The following is a 17,872-nucleotide window of genomic DNA, read 5'->3' as shown; positions in this document are numbered from 1 at the left end:
ACGCTACTTTGAAATAAATTAGATTTTAAACAATACAAAATAAAATATATATTAAAAATTAGCAAAAAATATGAATTCCACGAGACTATAACATTTTTTACATTGAAAACAGTGAAATCAATAAAACAATGTAAGAAAAGTTCATCACAGTATAAAGTGAACTATTCAATATTTTCTTTTTTATTGTTATCATAATTTTTTTAATAAGACTTATATTTTTAATAAGAATATACGTGAATATATGGATATGTATATATAAATATGTGTATGTCATACTTATTAATTGTCAATATTTTGCATTTTTTTTGCAACAAGGAAAAACGATTAAAGAAACAAATTTTCAAAAAACAACAGAATTTAAATTTAAAAATAAAATTCCAAAAATTTTTCCGACTCCCAAGAAAATTTCATAAAAATCCTTTTATTTTCAAAAGTAAAAAAAATCTGAAAATTCCAGATTCTTTCGATAACTATAAACTATATAAGTAATAAACTGTATAAGTAATATATTAATAAATTGTATAAGATCTAAATAAAACTTACTTCTGCCTCTTGCAAAAACCATCTATAACATGCTACAGCTGATGGATAAGTTTTCCAGGTATCTTTTAATAATTTAGGTCTTAATATCAGTAACAAGTTACGCAAATTCTCATTCTCTGACAAAAATTGGGAAATACTTTGGCAGACGTACAGGTCACAGAAACTAGCAAGTAATTCTTTGGAAATAGAAACACATTCAGCTGTGTTCCAAATATTCTTTTCGCTATGTTCTCCAATGAGCAGCAGCAGATTCATACCAAACGTTCTAACTATCCCTGTGGCATTGCTCAGCTGAAAGTGTTTCTCTCTGGAACTGTTAGAAATATGTTGCAACATAGATCTGACATTATGCAAGTTTCTTTCTACAACGAGCCTATATTCTCTGAAATCTTTTTCCTCGCACGGACGTTCTACCCCGACTGTTCTTTGTGGTACAAAACTCTTTTGAATCAAGTCTATGCATGGTGTCCACGAGGAATTATCCTCAAAGAAATCGATCCTAATTTTCAGAGCCTCCAGCTCTTTCAGCAGATTGTCCATTCTTGCAGATATCAAAACCAATCGAATGATACTCCTTGCACTTCCGTAAGTCAATCTCTTTAGGCGTATTTTAAACGGATATTATTTTGTGGGTCATTTTTCAGAACAATCAACTGCCTCGACCATTTGGAGACCATTCTGCCGGGTAAGACTCAAAACCCTCGAGCTGCTGTCGGTTGCCAAGTTGACTGATCTGCGAACAGCGGGTAGACATCTTAAATTCCATGACAATCAGATTTCGACGCAGATTCCGCAAGAACAATCCGCCGATCAGGGAAATCGCGACGATCTCGGCATGAAGGTGCGTTTTCGCGTATTCGTTGTCGGAAGAATCGTACTTACCGAGACTGCAACCGGCTCAGATGCCCGTCGATCGGTCGCCTACGGCGAACGGAATATGATGAAGTTAGAGCGGACGTGGACGCAGAACACGAGCGGGCGGACACGATTGTCGCACCGGACTCGAGCTGCGAACCGGAGACACTCACGGGAGCATAGGAGAATCCATATCCTCTGGAAAACCATATAAAACACCTACAATACACTGAAATGCGCAGTGTTCGGACATCGAGCCGAAATCGTGATGTATTTATAATATAAGTGGCGTTACGTTTGTAATTCGCACGATATCTCGCGAGCGTCGCAATCGATTCATTCGGTCACGCCGCGATCTTTCAGTCACGTGATCGTGGTCCTCGTTCGAGATCCACCAATCACCGCAGCGATCTTGTAGAAATTCACGCGCTAAAATTTAGTTTTAATTTAGTATATAATGTATTAATTTTTTAAATCAATGACAAATATACATTTAGATACCGCCGGAAAAAACGTGCAGATTGCAGGTGCAAAAAAAAAAGCGGACTCGGCGATATCGATTTATATCGCGACTGTGCGATGCATCGCAGCAACTCGATTGTACGTCACTGTATGTACATCGCTCGCGTACACATGTCGCGCCATTTTACTGTTTTATACCTCCGTACGCTCTTTTATATGAATTTCGGGAGCTCGGTAATTATGAATTAATGAGGCTGCTAGTAGCTGGTAGTTGCAAATAATGGCTGAGTACCGTTAGTTGATTTTCTACTTCTTTTTTTTAATCTCTAGGTCGTTACGCACCGTCGTCGCGTCAATTGGGAACACTTTCCGTACTGATCAGGCGGTGTTGTGTACGTGTGCGTGCGTGCATGTGTCGGTCTGTCCATCTTGTTTCCTATTTCCCTTCAGACGCCGCCCCTGTCGTAATTTAATTTTTCATCCTCTCGACCATCTCTTGTTTCGTGAGAAAGGTGCCAAGTTTTCATTATTGAAAATGAACATATCTTCCATCTCGGAAACAATTGCAGTGATTCTACTTTGCAGGAATAGAGCAACTGTCCGAAGCTATAAAATCGTCATTAAATATACTTTTGACTTCGCGTGATCGCTTTACTTTATATTTTATTCTCATAACATATTGTGCTTTACGAGACTAATTTAATTTTTACTTATGGTGTTTTTCCACGTGTAATATTTGTATCTTTTTTTCTCTCTTACCTTTAAGAAGGATCAGGATCTTATTGCGTGTCATCAGGAGTGGGTAGTGATTCCGAAGCCATGGCAGAATTAGCGGCACTCCTGCGACATGAGATTCCTGAGGGTAGGAACAATCTGGCCGACAGCCATACGAATCTGGAGAGAGTGGCAGAATATTGCGAAGCTAATTATTTCCAAGCAGAAAACAAGAGGATTGCACTGGAGGAAACGAAGAATTATACCACACAGTCCTTGGCCAGCGTTGCATATCAAATAAACACGCTGGCGTATAATTTTCTTCAACTGCTGGACCTGCAGACATCCCAGCTCGCTGAGATGGAAAGCCAAATGAATCACATCGCACAGACAGTCATGATTCACAAGGAAAAGGTGGCCAGAAGAGAAATAGGCGTCTTGACAGCCAACAAGATGACAACTCGCCAGTACAAAATCATCGCTCCTGCCAATCCTGAGAAACCGATTAAGTATGTCAGAAAGAGTATTGATTACACAGTCCTAGATGAAATTGGACATGGTGTACGCAGTTGCGGTACACCGCGAAGCAAACAGAGAGGAGGTAGTCAAGGCAGCGTTCAGAGTTTAGGAGCTACTTCCACAGGTTCAGGATTAGGTGCTGCGATGGTAGGACCCGCTCCTACCACCAAACCACCCACACCACCTCAAACAGTGAGAACTGGTAAGAGTTTTATATATATATACAAATATATATAATATAACATACAGAATGTTTGGCAGTTGTTGTTGCAAACAGAAAATTTTTTCTTATCCCTACATCATTTACGGAGAACAATCTAGTTGTATCAAACATTCTGTATGCACAGGGTGTCCCAGGAATGCTCTGGGACACCCTACGTAAGCGCTAAGAATTGTACGAGTGCTACACAAACTTGTAAAGGTGTACTTTTTCAGTTGCGGTTATAAAAAAATTAAAATCATTTCGCTAACGCAAAGGTATTTACTGCTTCTTGCTTGCATGTGTGTCTTTTCTTTCTTTTGGCTTCTAAATGTTATACTATTCTATCTGTCGCATTTGATGTTACATGTATTAATCTTATTAATACATCGAATAATGATCCACAACATTCTTTGTGTATAGGAACATTGAGTAAAGGATCGCGCGAATATAGGACTCCGCCAGCGGTAGCCCCACCTCAAGTTCCTAGCCACTACGCGCCCAACTATCCGCTTGGCCATCCCAGGCGAGATCGCCCGGGATATAGCACTCTACCATTGCATGCTCATAACACGTCCCACACGAGTCATAATACCAATCATAACGCGCATGCCAATACTATCAATCAGCACACTATGCCGCAAGTGGGAACGGTTCATCCCTTACAGAATCATCCTCAAACGCCACCTCCAGCACCGCCCAGCGTTACCGCGGGTTATGTGCAGGAGCAGCATAACAGTATGCCTCGTAAGTAATTAATAACGATATTGATAATGAAGCTATATTCATACTATAAATAATAAAGATATATTCATTTTAATGTTTGATCTCATGATTTGTTATGAGATACTGATACTTCTTTTGCCATCTCAGCTCCACCTTCGCCTTTGGTTGGGCTAGGCGATATGTCTGAATATACCGGCCATCACACCTTGCCGCACAGATTATCGCATCAAATTAGCCGTAGTAGCGGTGCAAATAGTCCACCTTTACCACCGCCACCACCACCAGAGCAGGAGGAACATCCGCAATTTGGCAGACCAACCCCATCTGGTGCTATAATGCCGATCGTGCCGGATGAGGAAGATCTGCCCGGATGGGTACCAAAGAATTATATCGAAAAAGGTAGAATCTCAGAATTAATTTTGTCTGTCGTATTGCTAAACATTTAATATATGAATTAATATGTAAAATGGATAATATAATAAGATATGTTATATTAGTAACACAGTATGTAATAATGTAAAAATTGCAATTGCAGTGGTGGCTATTTATGACTATTACGCGGATAAAGAAGACGAGCTAAGCTTTCAAGAGAGTTCTGTGATCTACGTGCTCAAGAAAAATGATGACGGATGGTGGGAGGGTGTAATGGACGGTATAACTGGATTGTTCCCAGGAAATTACGTCGAACCATGCGTATAACTACATGCAATAATTGGCTATATCAAAATAACTAACGGAAGACTGCAATTTTTAAGCATTTATCATACATGTACGTATTATTAATCGCATTTATATTAATCACTAATCAATAATATCTCGATTGTAAATGAAAATTATTCTTTATCTCACTTTTCGTTCGAATTTGTATAATCATAAGATTGTACAAAAAATGATCGAGGCTCATAAACACAAAAGACATGATTTTTGTCTTATAGATATTATTTTATAATTTATTGATAAATAAAAAGAGTTTAAGCCATGTGTTATAACAGTAATATGAATGATAGCATATATACGTGCATTAATCAACAATAATCTGCAAGGGATGCAGTGGACGGTGCAGAGATCGAAATATCACAAACTTCCTTCATATATCATTATAGATTTTACATTCTCTATTTAGAATCCAGATAACATTTATAAGATATCTAAAAAACTCTTTTAGATGTCTTATGTCTAAAAATGTCTTAAATATTTTATACAACATGCATGTTATCTGGGAATATTCTCTTCTAATTCTAGCCTAATTTACAATGTGCTTTTTCCTTGGTTTTTGCTTTTTACGTCTTGCCTTTTTTCCTCTTTGCGACTGTTTTGATCAACAATCATAAAGTGTTTCTTGTCTCTTTTGAAAGATATATAGGAGAAAATGAAGATATATAGGAGGCAGAAAAAAAAAGAGATAAAAAACGGTAAAAAACAAGAAATAGAGCAAAGATTAGGCTTTATTTTGTTCTCAATATGCGAGATATCTTGCCGTATTTATAATCGTGCAAAATGACGAACGATAAATAGCTGTTGCAATGTTATGTTACATGTAAGATAAGAATGTATGGTATTTGATCATCGAAAAAAAAAATTCAGTGGAGCGAGTTCTGAATCAAACATTAAAAAGTTAATTTTTATATTAATGTAAGAAAGTGTATTTTTCTGCATCTAGTATTTCCTTGAGTAGATATTGAATTATATATACTATATATAGCAATGGAATTATATTCTATTATTTACGTACCCTTATATATGTACATATATGTGTAAAATCACATGTTGCAATAGACATCTTTTACCTCTGGATCTGTTTGCATTCGTACATTTATACACTATCGGAGGTCGTACGACTGTTAATTTAAAAAATTTCAAACAACGATAACATATCACAAGGATGTAAATAAGTTATTATTTATCTTCTTTATAAACTTTATTAACATAAGATAAAACTAAAATAGGGAAAATGCGACCTTTCAATTTTCAATATCCAATAATGTGCATCGAGATCGATTAACGTGGTTTTTATAAAGTTCTCTTTTTTTATATATCACAAGTATGGATTCTCATATACAAACAACTTTTTACGCGCGCATCATTGGTCAGTTTGAGATAAATTTTATCGTTTTTTAGGATACTTTTTCTTTTCTTCTCTTTTTAGGAAAAACATACAAACATGATTAGATACATTTTAAATAACTAAGACGAATCAATCGGCTGGTATCGGTAAAGTAGGAAAGTACTCCTGCGCCTTTTTCGCAGCGGAGTATTCCACGTTGTAAACGGGATGGATCACTTCTACCTTATTCGTGAGTCTTCTTCCGATGATCGACTTTATTGGTGAGTTTTGCGCAATCGATAATCCACTAAGAACATAACATGTGTGGTATATGTCACGATTTCTAAGAAAAGAAGGGAAAAAAGTTATCACATGATTAACGCGATAAAAATTACTCGCCAATGAAATTACATTTATGGTAATTACAGACGCGAAAGAGTGTGATAACATACTTTCCCGGTTTATCCAGAAGACCGCCATGTGGATTCTGACAGCAAGTTAATATATACTCTTGTAAGGCCTCTTGGTTGAACAGCCAATGGTCGGAATTGTTAAACCCCTTTCCCGGCGTCGACAAAATAGCGGCGATCAATGGAAACGTCCCACCTTGCCAGAAAGAATAGCACCCGTCTACTAATTTGTTCGTACGTCCTTGGAAACCGCCTTCCAAACGCATCTGCTTATTTACAATCCACCTCTGTGGAATGGTAAGGATGTGAACGTGAAGATCCTACTGTAATCGTAAAGAGGAACTTACCAACAATCCTGGTAAATGGCAAAGCTCTGTTTTTCCGAGCATTACGAGCGCTGCCAAAGCGCAATATGCATATCCACCGTGAGCCTCCATTCCCGGACAACCGCCGAAACCACCCTCCCATGTTTGACATTTGGCTATCCACTCGGCGGTACCTTTGAACATATCTGGCGTGTACACGTTTGTCAACTTGGCGGCAGCAAGGGCACAATACGCCCCACGTATGTCTACCTCGCCGTTTTCGTGCATACAGAAAGAACCGTCCTCTCCGCGCAAGGACGCTAGGAACCGTTTCAAGTTCTTTCTAAAATTATAATTTAATTTTTAAGCAAAAAATCTATCTAAATTAAAAATGTGCAAAATGTTTTTAAAATAATAGCATTATTATGAAAAAAATTATATTATTTACCTATCTATCACATCGTATGCCTCTTGTGTACCAATGGTGCATAATGCGTTCACTGCTGCATATGTAGACGCTAAATGTGAATATTGTCCTGGGCCTCCACCGAAACCACCTGTCGACGATTGACATTTGGCCAGAAAGCCAGCTATCTTGGAACACTCCTCACTTTCCAATCGTTCCCCTAATATCGCAAGTGAATGCAATATCCAGAAGCACAGCCATGGTCTACTGGAGTCCAAACACTATATGGTATTGTTACAAACACTCAATAAGTTCTTTCTTTGTTACAAGCAGAATGATATTTTTCCTCAATCATCTTCAAAAGCAATGGCTGCGTTGAGTAGAAAAAGTAGCAGCTTTGCAACTGTTGTAAAATTTTTGAATATGATTAGTTTATACATTTAAATCCAGTGAAGAAGGACAAGACCAATCATTAAAGAATTTGACAACAGTTGCAAAGCTGCTTTTTCTGCTGAACACAGTCAATATTACACATATATGCTGTTTGATATTAAAAGTAGTAGATACCTCATAAGTGTCATTTAAATTAGTGATTGCTTTCTTCAAGAACTGAATGTGTTTGGGCCTAAGTAAAATAGGATCCCCTTCTCTACATGATCTATAAAACTTGAGCACAATCTCTTCGACGCGAGCCTGAAAAGATATACAGTGGAAAGGTAAAAATTTTACATTAAAATAAAACGCAATAGAAATTTGTTGATTCCAAGAATAAGTCAAATACAAATAAAATACCTATATGAGTCTCTGCAGCTGTTTGTGCATAAATTGTGTACAATTACAGCTCACAAGTATTTTATAATTTTAAAACTATAGCACAGAATAGTAGTATTCGACGAGTGATGAATAAATATGAATCTAGTAACATAAACATAGGTAATGAGTTTGCTTCACGTGAAGAAATCTACCTGTTCATTTGTCGTTGCGGTTTTATATCCTTCATCCTGCCGCTGCTTTAATATTTCCTCATAACTCCTTCGTCCTGTCTTCAATCCCAACTCCAAATCCGACATAATCTGTTAATCACGAACAATGATTTGACACACACACACACACATACACCCACACATGGTCCGTTAATAAAGCAGTAATCTACTTCGCAAAACAAAACGTCTCGATAGTCGAGGTGTACAATTTATTTTGTAATTTTATCACAAAATATTCAAAAGAGAAGAAGAGATTCTTTAGAGGTTAAGAAATCTTCCTTTCATGCTGTCTCTTTCTGCAACTACCCAGCTTAGAAAATTATATACCATACATTTTTACACGACATATCCTATTATACTTACATTTAAATTTATATATATTAGGTGTTATTGTATATACAATGTTAACTGGTATTACAGTTACACTCATAACCTATTTATTTTATTAACACGACGGCACCGAATGACACCTGTGTACGAAACGGACGGCTCTCCGTCATAGCGTAGTGCAATACTTATGCCGCTTTCAAAAGTCAAATTGCACCTTCAAGGCGTAGCTAACTATCGAGGCTACACGGAATATAGAAATCATACGTATCCCTGTATTTTATCCTACGCGATTCCTACGAAGCGGATTCCTCCCTCCGCCGAAGAACATTTACTGAAATAAAGAGACGATCAATTTATTCCTCTCTTTTTTTTTTTTTAGATCATCGTTCTACTCGCGTTGTGGAGGAAAGAAGGTACGGTTCCATTCAATATATAAACGTTCAATTCATTCGCGATCAGGATTGCCAGGAATTGCGTTGTAGGCACAACGGAATGGACATTCCTGAATTTTTTTTACAATATAAAGGTCTTTCTGTTCTTTCGTTATTTCCTGCTTATCCGTGTCGCCGCTTTGCATTTTTTTCCATCTTTTTTTTTTTCTTTTACAAATGTTTCAACACCGGCATACATTTACATGCATTCCGTGGTTTCTGTATATTACGCGCGATTCTCGCTTAGTCCAGTTTAGTCATGTTTACGGATCAATAAAGATCTACGTGGATATACGTAACTGCGATTTAAATATAGGCTAGGAAGCAGAAAGCGACGCGCGTCTTCCGCTCCGCGAGATTCAGTCGGCGTAGATTAGCGGTAAAATCGAGGAAAGAAAAGAGCGTCGGGACGAAAATGACGACGTCGTGCTCCCTCTCTCCTGTCAGTAAACAGAATTAAGTGAGTATGAATCATCAGACAAAATGCGCACGCACTTGGCGTTTTCTACGCGTTAACTGAAAGAGATTTGCGCACTCCCACGCGTACATCGCGGCTGGGGTTAGCGGGGTATGTTGGATTTTTTGTTTGTTTTATTTTTCTTATGTGAAACGCGTCCCGCGGTCCTCGCGCGTCGCGCGTGTTGCGTAACGCGAGATACGTCTCGTCGTCGTCGCGCGTCCCGACTCCCGTTAGCGTCGCCGCGCGCGCGGAAACGGTGAGTTTTCTATAAATAGCGGTGTCACGCACAATTCGCCGTGGTGGGCCAACCCACCGGGGCGGGCCAGTCCTCGACGTAGATGGGAGATAGGTAGGAACGCTACCGTTCGACGTTCCTTCCTCCGAGAGAGTTGAGAGTTGCCGCAACGTGACCGAGCGGTCTCGAGCGACGTGATTCTCGTGAATTCTCGTGGCCCGCGATAGTCGTACACGACACCGCGTGTTCATCCGTGGAGCTCTCGGCGAGGAGAGGGTAGAGACAGGGATCTAGCAAAAAGGACCGCGGCCGTGTCCTTCGGGGAGGGGTGCTATTTTTAGGCGGTATATGTTCGGGCATATGTTCTCCCCAACGGCCCCTGCCCGATTCTTTTCTAAAAGCGAGCGATAACCTTTGATCGTCCGTACTGTTTGTTGGAAGGTCGTAGTATTAGTTATTAAGAGAAACGATTTCCATTACGATCCGGTGTTCTTGTTTGTTCTGTAGAAGAATGGAGAACGAGCAGCATCACTATGAGCTTCGCAGCAGAAGCAGATCACGTTCCCATACGCCTATGGTTCCAAATCGTCCCCAGCAAGAGCCAGAGGTGACAGAGCGTCATTATGATCTCAGAAACTGGAGCCGGGAGAGATCTCATACGCCTGGAGAAGTAACCAGTAGTAGAAGATCTGGCTCTAGATCATTGTAAGTAATCAATCTAAACATAAAAGTATTTGCTGTTAATGATTATAGACAAGTTATACCTTTATCATTTGTATTTACATGACTATATAGAACTGGCAGCGTAAAGACACATGAAAAGAACATGGAAACCATAGAAGAGAATAAGGAGGGATCTGTCACGGAAAGTCTAATGGATAATCAAAGCACAAAGTCCGAAGGTTCTGTCGTCACCATAAAAAAGGCAGAACGCCGGTCGGAGCGTCAAAGAGCCAAAAGGCAAATATTTGTCAATGGCCAGAATGAAAGTAAGGAGGATGCATCTGACAAGAAAGCAGAACGAAGACACAGAAGTGTTACACCACGAAGAATATTTACCAGTGACTATTCTTCGGAAGAAGGAGAAAGGGAAGATCCTCCAAGTAGGCCAGGATCCGCCTACGAGATTTACAAGCAGGCTGGTGAATGGTGGAAGTACGAATATTTTAAGTTTGCAATTTTATAAGCACAATTTTAACCATCGAAGAAGTGTTTCTTCTTTATGTAATACATAGAATTTTCGCAAAAATGATGAATCTAAAAATTTCCGTAAAAAGAACTTTTACCTGACGGAATCTAATTCCGGATCGGATTATGCCATTTTTTTCGCTACGGTTTTAAGAGCAAACGCATTCGATCCGTAATTAAGTCCAGGCAAAAGCTCTTTTTGTGGAAATTTGAAATTCTAATTTTTGCGGAAATTTTATGTATTATGAGGCCTAACTAAAAAGAAGAAGTGTTTCTTCTTTATATAATACATAAAATTTCCACAAAAATGATGTGAATCTCAAATTCCACAAAAATATATGGATCTCAAATTTTGAAATTACAGGGTATTTTTGGTTTTTGCTAATACAAAATCCATTACATTACGAAAACCAAGAATCACTCACGTGACATCAAAATTGAAATCCACATCTTTTTGCGGAAATTTGAGATTTATATCATTTTTATTATGTAAAGAAGAAATACTTCTTCTTACGTTAGGCCTCTGGCTTGTGTTACACTTCTCTCATATGCTTGTAGTGCACACACCGATTATTCAATTGCCACAAGCATATGAGACCTGCGGTTTTCAATGCCGATTCCGAACGGCAGATTTTTCGAGAGCGTTTCTGTGGGCAAAGATACTCGGGAGATTGCCGGCCTTTTCCAAGAAGAGACACGAGCGTAAATTTTTTATTCCTACTGGGATTGAACCCGAGATCTTTGGCCTGATAGACCAATGCGTTATCTACTACACTCGCGTTTTTCTACTTTAAGTTTTATTCTGTATATACTATACACGTTTCCTGTTTTTAACGGCAATTTTTTAATTCGGATGTTAAATGATTAATCGCGTTCAGCACACAACTTATGGAGCGGATCCATGAGCGCCGCTGCTATTGGACGATCTTCTAGAAATCTAGAAGAATACATCAATAGCAGCAAGCGCTCATGAATCCGCCTCTGCAACAGTTGACTTTGCTGAATGCGACCATTGTACCAATAACGAATTCCTCTTCCTGTGATTTACATTTGTTTGATTCAATGTTGTTTATTTTGAAGATATATTCCTTCCGTTGGAGAAACAAACGTTTATAAATAATAGCATGTCTTAATTAGCATTAGTCACAGGGTGTAGGTCAAGTTAGCTTGTGCTAATAAATAGTATTGGAATTTAAACGAACAATTTGCATGTACCATTTGTGCGAAAAATCAATCATTATTTTTGAATGTTTTAGCGTTTTTCCAAAGACAGATTATACATATTCGCCAACGTCGCAGTGTCGTTACGAGATCGCCCCAGGTATATTAGCTATGCCTAATATGTCGAGACGGTCTATACATGTAAACAACAACGGAAGTACCGTATCTCAAACAAATCATCGAAATTTAAGTCAAGCTTCGCGAGTAACGACAGAAAGCGGAATCAGCGATATGGACACGGCTGATTTGAAAGAGACCACCTCTCTAATTCATTCGGTAAGTATTTATTTGTCATCTTGAATTATTGTTCTCTTATTTTTCTTGATGTATCATGACATTGCGTTTTAAAACTATATGTAAATTTTGCAGTTCGGGGATAATTGCGACATGTCACGCGCGGATATGTCGAATTCTACAGCAAAAACGACTTTGTATAAGAAAACACATGTAAAACAATATACAAGTCACAAAGAAATAATTTATTCGGATCCAAGAGGTTCCTCAAATTTTCGGTCAAGGTATTTTTTATTTTTTCTCATTTATTAAAATAAAATTTTTGTTGAAATAAAATTCAGTTAATGCAATTTTATTTCAACAGCTACTTATCATGGGTGAATACTCCAATTGGAAAGTATGATGCATCTCATGCTGATTCTGATACCGATTTGGATACTTACGTAAAATCATCGGTCAAAACTAATCAAAGTTGGGTCGTGCAATGGTTCACATACTTTACAACCTTTATTGTCACCTGCTTCAGGAAAACTGTCGAATTCTTCAAGTTTAAAACGGACGGGAAAAGACAGTATTATGTTTCACAAGCTTATCACTCATCCAATGGTATTAATGATATTCAAGAAACATTATTTTTTATAAATATAGAAATACAGTAAAAAATAGTAATTATATAAAATTATATAAAAATATATAATCAAGCGTAATATAATAATTATCTTTTGTTATGTAGCGTATTAATATTGAATATGTCTGTTAACTAATTTTCTTATTGTTCGCTGTTTCTAGAATCCAAATGGAGCTCGTTGTGGCAAACTTTGGATCGTTATACGCACAATATGTACTTTTTCTTCGTCAGAATGCTTGTACTCGATGCTTGGCTGTTGAGTCGATTCACTGGCATTAGGAAGTGGCTACAAGAGAAAAGCCCAAGGATTCTATGGATCACACTTTTACCGTTACTTCTTTTGTTTGGTGAGTTTCTTCATCTTGTTGAAGGAATATAAAAAAATCAGAGACATCACTGAATTCCATTTTTATTAATCCACATGAAATCTAAACAACCGATCCAAACACAGTCAGACCAATGTCTTTCGTGGGACCTGAAAGACACATAAACCTATCCTGGCCTTCGTATTTTTTTTGTTTCAGGGGCTTACATCGCGCAGAGGCATTATTTCACTTTTGCGGATTCTCTGCGCAATGTCCAATACGGTGTCATTGAGACGACTTATCACATCTTTAACAATATAAGCAACTTAATGTCTTTTACCTTTGAATCGTTTATAAAATACCTTGCAGATCTTAAAAATTATTTCATGCACCTCTTACCGAGTGTGAACGTGTCTTTGCCTGAAATGCCTCCTATTGGGTGGAATATAAAGTGGTGATTAATTGAAAAGTTGTCAAAATAATAATCTTAATATAATAATTTAATCCAAATAGATGAAAGCGGTATAAATATCCATATTTTTTTTACAAAATTATATATGATGAGAGCAAAATTCTATTATATTGCAATTTTGCAATTAATAGTATAACATTTTTTCAGACATTTTTAAAAATTTTCATATAATATTTTTAAGAAAAATTTGAATACCTCTTTCATCCATTTATTCCTCAAATTAATAATTGTGTGTGATTTAACATTGTTTTTATTTTTTTATTCTATGATAAAATCAGTATATATTATCATTATTTGTTGCCACATTACTACAAAATTTTGATAATACTATAATAGAATGTCTACTTCATAATTCCCCTAATTGTTTACTATTTTTGACATATTTAATACTTTTGCGTATATATTTATCATATAATATATTGTATAATATTATTTCAAAAATTCTACAGCCGGTATTCATAGTCGATTCTATTTGAGACTGTCTTAAGTACAGTCTTAAGATGTCAAGCCAATTAAAAGGTTGCATTAGCATTTTAAAACATGACTTAAGACGGTCTTAAAGTAAGAACGGACTATGAATATCGCTCTCTGATTGGTTTGTGACATCTTAAGACTGTACTTTAAGACGGTCTTGAATGTAAGAATCGACTATGAATATCCTATGATTTACTTATTTAAATCATATAATGAAATATTCTTTACGATATATACACATATTGTCTATCAGTACCTCTTTGCTTATTGTTTGATTTATTAATAAATTAATACTTTATTGTGTGAAGATATATAGATATTTATCGATATATTTTAGGCACAATTATACATATATTGTGTGTGTGATGTTCTATATATTTTATTTATAATTATTGTGTTATATATATATTTCAAGAACTAACTGGTCATGTACTGTGTTATATTTCATGAACTAACTGGTCATATCACTCTTAGTCATTTTTCTGTTACATATTATATATATTTTATTAAATATTTTATGTTCTACAATATTTAATCTTATAGATATTATAAAATACATAATATATAATTTAATCGTTATTAAATGAAATAACATTTTTTTCAGTTAACCACCACACATGTATTGATTTCATTTTTACACGCTTCAAAGATATAACACTATTTTGATGTAACAGTTACTGTCTCGTTAGATAATATCTATATTGTAAAAACACGTTCATACTTAATAAAATATTTTTCATGTATATGATATTAGTAGTCTTTTGAATACAGTCCATTAGAGTGATATAGCGTCATAGTGTCACAATTGAGCATTTAACGAACCTAATCTAAAAAGCGAAAAATAAAAATTTTATTGTGGGAGAAGGATAGGGGGAGGATTACTCTACTGTGGGCGTTAAAAAGTCGGAGTGTGTTGTGCTTGAAATACTTGGAATCGTGATCGCGATCGGTATCATCTGAACGGTGAGTTTCTTCGTCTATCCTTCTCTCAGTTACCATATTGTATAATAGTTCCACTTTGAACAATTACATCATTGTAATCGTTCTGTGCCATTAAAATTTAAGATGTGTTTGAGATCTCTGTAATTGTAAATTTAATAATTGGATAGATTTGTGGCACTAACTTTGTGTTGGAACGCTGTAACAAGTTCAATAAAGTAACAGGAGAAGGAGATTGCAATAATCGCATTTGAATTGTGAAATGTTTATGGATATGAAATTTGTTTCAGGTGGTTGGTGTATAGTACAATGTTTGTCGCTTCTCTCTGAAACTGTGACTGAAACAGCAATAGAAAAATCATTAAATAATGTACAACGGGAGGATCGTCAAAATAAAATTATTGAAAAAATATTGACTGACAATGAAATAATTAAAGAAAATTTAGTTAACAAAGCTGATTTGGTCAACAGAATAGAAATGCTTGAGAATAGACAGACGCATCAAATGGTATAAATATAAAATTTTTTGTACAGTTATATATATTTTGTGTTCCATGATCTACTTATATCATTTTGTAGGATTATCTTATGAATATTACTCGGACTATAGAAGATCGTAAGCAAAGCGATGCCGATTTCCGGAAGGAGTATGATGTAAGTCTATGAATTTCTATTATTATTTCTTCGTATGTTAGGTCTCTGGCCTGTGTTACACCTCTCTCATATGCTTGTGGTGTGAACGCTGATTATTCAATTGCCACAAGTATATAGGACCTACAGTTTTAATTAACAAGTTCAATTTCGAATGGTGAATTTTTCGAGAGGTATTTCTATGGGCGAGGATACTCTCGGAAGGTTGCCCGTCTTTTCCGAGAGGGGACACGAGCATAAACATTTTGGTTCCTACCAGAATTGAATCCGGGACCTCTGGTATGGTAGATCAATCTACCATGTCACACTCGCGCTTATACATTATTAAGAATTAATAATTATGATCTCGAGTCTTCTACAGTAGTTATCTTTCCAGGACAAAATTATTAATGTGGAAAATAAGCTGGGTGTCAGCGAATTAAAAAATATAGCATACAGCGAACTTAAAGTTATTAAAGACGAATTTGAAGAATTACGCAAACTGTACTCAGAATTAAAATCTTGTTGTAACGCCAATGCAGAATCCATCATAAATCAGGATATAGAAAAGCACATAGAAAAAATTTTACTTAGCTACTTTTCTTCCGGAATTTTGAAAGAAGATCTCAAGCAAAACTTGCAGAGTTTACTTGCATCTCATAACAGAGAAGGTTTGAAGATATATGTAAAATCTATTTGGATGTTACGTCATATATTAATTAATATCGAGAATGTATTACGAATATTTTTATAGCTCAAAAAGTTCTTAACAATGCAAATGTTCATACTTCGGACGAGCATATACGCAAGATAGTAAAGGAAGTTTTGCGAATTTATGACGCGGATAAAACGGGTCAAGTAGATTATGCTTTGGAAACGGCAGGTATTGTATCGTGCTAATAAATCATTAATAACTGATGAATAGAATATTATAATAAACAGCTTTGTTCACCGTATATAGGCGGTCAGATTATTAGCACACGATGCACTCAGCGATATGACATAAAGTCGAGAGCCTTCAGTTTGTTCGGTTTCACATTATATTACGAAAGCAATAATCCGCGGACAGTAATACAGGGAAATCCGATACAACCTGGCGTTTGTTGGGCCTTCCAAGATTTTCCCGGATACCTCCTGATACAATTGCGAAGTTTTATTTATGTAACTGGTTTCACTCTGGAGCATGTGTCGAAATTGATTTTACCAAATGAAAACATGTCGAGTGCGCCCAGAAAATTCAACGTCTGGGTATGTGAATTTAATTAATAACTATTTAATTTCTTTCGTTTATTAAACATAATATTTTTTTAATATTCTTGTTGCTGTAGGGATTATTGAATGAGAACGATCTTGAGCCAGTGATGTTCGGGGAATACGAATTCACGTATTCCGATGAAAGTTTGCAATATTTTCCAGTTCAGGTAAATTTATTTTTAATATTTTTTAATAAATTTATTTTTCTTTTAATACATATAAGTTGCCTTATTTGTGTTTTATTTCTATACATGTTTTTATTTTATTGATTAGATTTATTAGAACTACACACAGTAATCCTTAATTTTTTTTTTTACGCAGAACACAGAGATCAATAAACCATACGAATACATAGAATTGAGGATACACAGCAATCACGGGCAACTAGACTACACGTGTTTATACAGATTCCGCGTTCACGGAAGATTAGCTTAGGAATTGATCGCGCCAAGGTTCCTTTTCACAAGACATTCATAACATCGTTCAAGCAGTAGCAAGAACGAGCCACAATCTTCTCCAATACGTGCCTTCGATTACCGTTAACGATAAACGTAAAAATTGGCGCGATTTGCCGCAGCACCTGTAACTATAATTGTGAATAGAGCGATTATTTAACGCTTTTGTAATAGATTTTCAACGAAACGATCTCGAAACACTTCATACATACGCGCCGATATTTAATACACACGAGATGGAAGCCGTCTCCGTCATCATTTAAACGCGTTGAACGCTGTATATACATTTAATAATTTATACTGATTAAGAAGATTGCACGATTGATCGGGTCAAGCAGGAAAACTTACGGGTGTCGGCCCGATAGTGTTCTACAGTTATGCCTATATATAAATATCTTCACTATATGGCCTTGCTGTAACAGTTATCCGAATAATGTACTCTGAAAAAAA

At 36.4% G+C, this 17,872-nt stretch overlaps 4 protein-coding genes across 17 annotated transcripts in view; 2 read left to right on the top strand and 2 right to left on the bottom strand.

Moving 5' to 3' along the window:
- The window catches only part of LOC108757216 (TELO2-interacting protein 2-like), a 3,006-nt gene extending 1,323 nt beyond the window's left edge, over positions 1-1,683 (bottom strand). The window contains exons 1-2 of the mRNA XM_018501649.1: positions 1,426-1,683; positions 544-1,276 (exon numbers count right to left, since the gene is read on the bottom strand). Of these exons, the coding sequence (XP_018357151.1) occupies positions 544-1,083 (540 nt within the window). The 5' untranslated portion in view covers positions 1,084-1,276; positions 1,426-1,683. The remainder of the gene's footprint in view (positions 1-543; positions 1,277-1,425) is intronic.
- A 362-nt stretch (positions 1,684-2,045) lies between these two features.
- On the top strand, positions 2,046-5,684 carry LOC108757214 (abl interactor 2). Of its 7 annotated transcripts, none has more exons than XM_018501640.1 (6): positions 2,055-2,094; positions 2,191-2,372; positions 2,630-3,295; positions 3,716-4,039; positions 4,166-4,417; positions 4,554-5,684. In XM_018501640.1, exons 3-6 carry the CDS (start codon positions 2,680-2,682, stop codon positions 4,715-4,717), a joined length of 1,356 nt encoding a protein of 451 aa, XP_018357142.1. In that variant the 5' UTR covers positions 2,055-2,094; positions 2,191-2,372; positions 2,630-2,679; the 3' UTR covers positions 4,718-5,684. The 7 variants fall into 7 exon arrangements, with proteins under 7 accessions (XP_018357141.1, XP_018357139.1, XP_018357142.1 ...); XM_018501641.1 differs by having other exon boundaries at positions 2,627-3,295; XM_018501639.1 differs by lacking the exon at positions 2,191-2,372 and having other exon boundaries at positions 2,046-2,153.
- A 444-nt stretch (positions 5,685-6,128) lies between these two features.
- LOC108757215 (protein farnesyltransferase subunit beta) overlaps positions 6,129-17,872 on the bottom strand; it is a 20,097-nt gene continuing 8,353 nt past the window's right edge. The window contains exons 1-7 of one of the 3 annotated variants that reach the window (XM_018501646.1): positions 9,676-9,698; positions 8,149-8,256; positions 7,751-7,876; positions 7,226-7,464; positions 6,820-7,120; positions 6,515-6,759; positions 6,129-6,405 (exon numbers count right to left, since the gene is read on the bottom strand). In XM_018501646.1, coding sequence (XP_018357148.1) covers positions 6,213-6,405; positions 6,515-6,759; positions 6,820-7,120; positions 7,226-7,464; positions 7,751-7,876; positions 8,149-8,253 — 1,209 coding nt within the window. In that variant the 5' untranslated portion in view covers positions 8,254-8,256; positions 9,676-9,698 and the 3' untranslated portion in view covers positions 6,129-6,212. Of the gene's footprint in view, positions 6,406-6,514; positions 6,760-6,819; positions 7,121-7,225; positions 7,465-7,750; positions 7,877-8,148; positions 8,257-8,529; positions 8,897-9,675; positions 9,699-17,872 lie in introns of those variants that run through there. The other 2 variants (XM_018501645.1, XM_018501647.1) reach the window with 2 other exon arrangements.
- On the top strand, positions 8,944-17,866 carry LOC108757212. Of its 6 annotated transcripts, none has more exons than XM_018501634.1 (14): positions 8,944-9,387; positions 10,130-10,327; positions 10,418-10,777; positions 12,067-12,307; positions 12,401-12,549; positions 12,630-12,871; positions 13,055-13,240; positions 15,374-15,591; positions 15,663-15,737; positions 16,111-16,384; positions 16,468-16,596; positions 16,675-16,961; positions 17,042-17,134; positions 17,289-17,866. In XM_018501634.1, the coding sequence occupies exons 2-14, from the start codon at positions 10,134-10,136 to the stop codon at positions 17,400-17,402; spliced, it is 2,562 nt and encodes an 853-aa protein (XP_018357136.1). In that variant the 5' UTR covers positions 8,944-9,387; positions 10,130-10,133; the 3' UTR covers positions 17,403-17,866. The 6 variants fall into 6 exon arrangements, with proteins under 6 accessions (XP_018357136.1, XP_018357135.1, XP_018357134.1 ...); XM_018501633.1 differs by lacking the exon at positions 8,944-9,387 and adding an exon at positions 9,394-9,495; XM_018501632.1 differs by lacking the exon at positions 8,944-9,387 and adding an exon at positions 9,526-9,643.

Source organism: Trachymyrmex septentrionalis, unplaced genomic scaffold (assembly GCF_001594115.1).
Source record: "Trachymyrmex septentrionalis isolate Tsep2-gDNA-1 unplaced genomic scaffold, Tsep1.0 scaffold134, whole genome shotgun sequence".
NCBI lineage: Eukaryota > Metazoa > Arthropoda > Insecta > Hymenoptera > Formicidae > Trachymyrmex > Trachymyrmex septentrionalis.
The sequence above is the reverse complement of the archived record's forward strand: the minus strand, read 5'-3'. Positions and strand labels throughout refer to the sequence as shown.

Bases quoted from the DNA above. Each gene is read 5' to 3' on its own strand.
- LOC108757214 (XM_018501637.1), top strand. The intron at 4,040-4,165 runs GTAAGTAATTAA...TTGCCATCTCAG, and splicing joins GCAGCATAACAGTATGCCTC to CTCCACCTTCGCCTTTGGTT. The intron at 4,418-4,553 runs GTAGAATCTCAG...TTGCAATTGCAG, and splicing joins AAAGAATTATATCGAAAAAG to TGGTGGCTATTTATGACTAT.
- LOC108757212 (XM_018501630.1), top strand. The intron at 10,778-12,066 runs GTACGAATATTT...TGAATGTTTTAG, and splicing joins CAGGCTGGTGAATGGTGGAA to CGTTTTTCCAAAGACAGATT. The intron at 12,872-13,054 runs GTATTAATGATA...CGCTGTTTCTAG, and splicing joins AGCTTATCACTCATCCAATG to AATCCAAATGGAGCTCGTTG.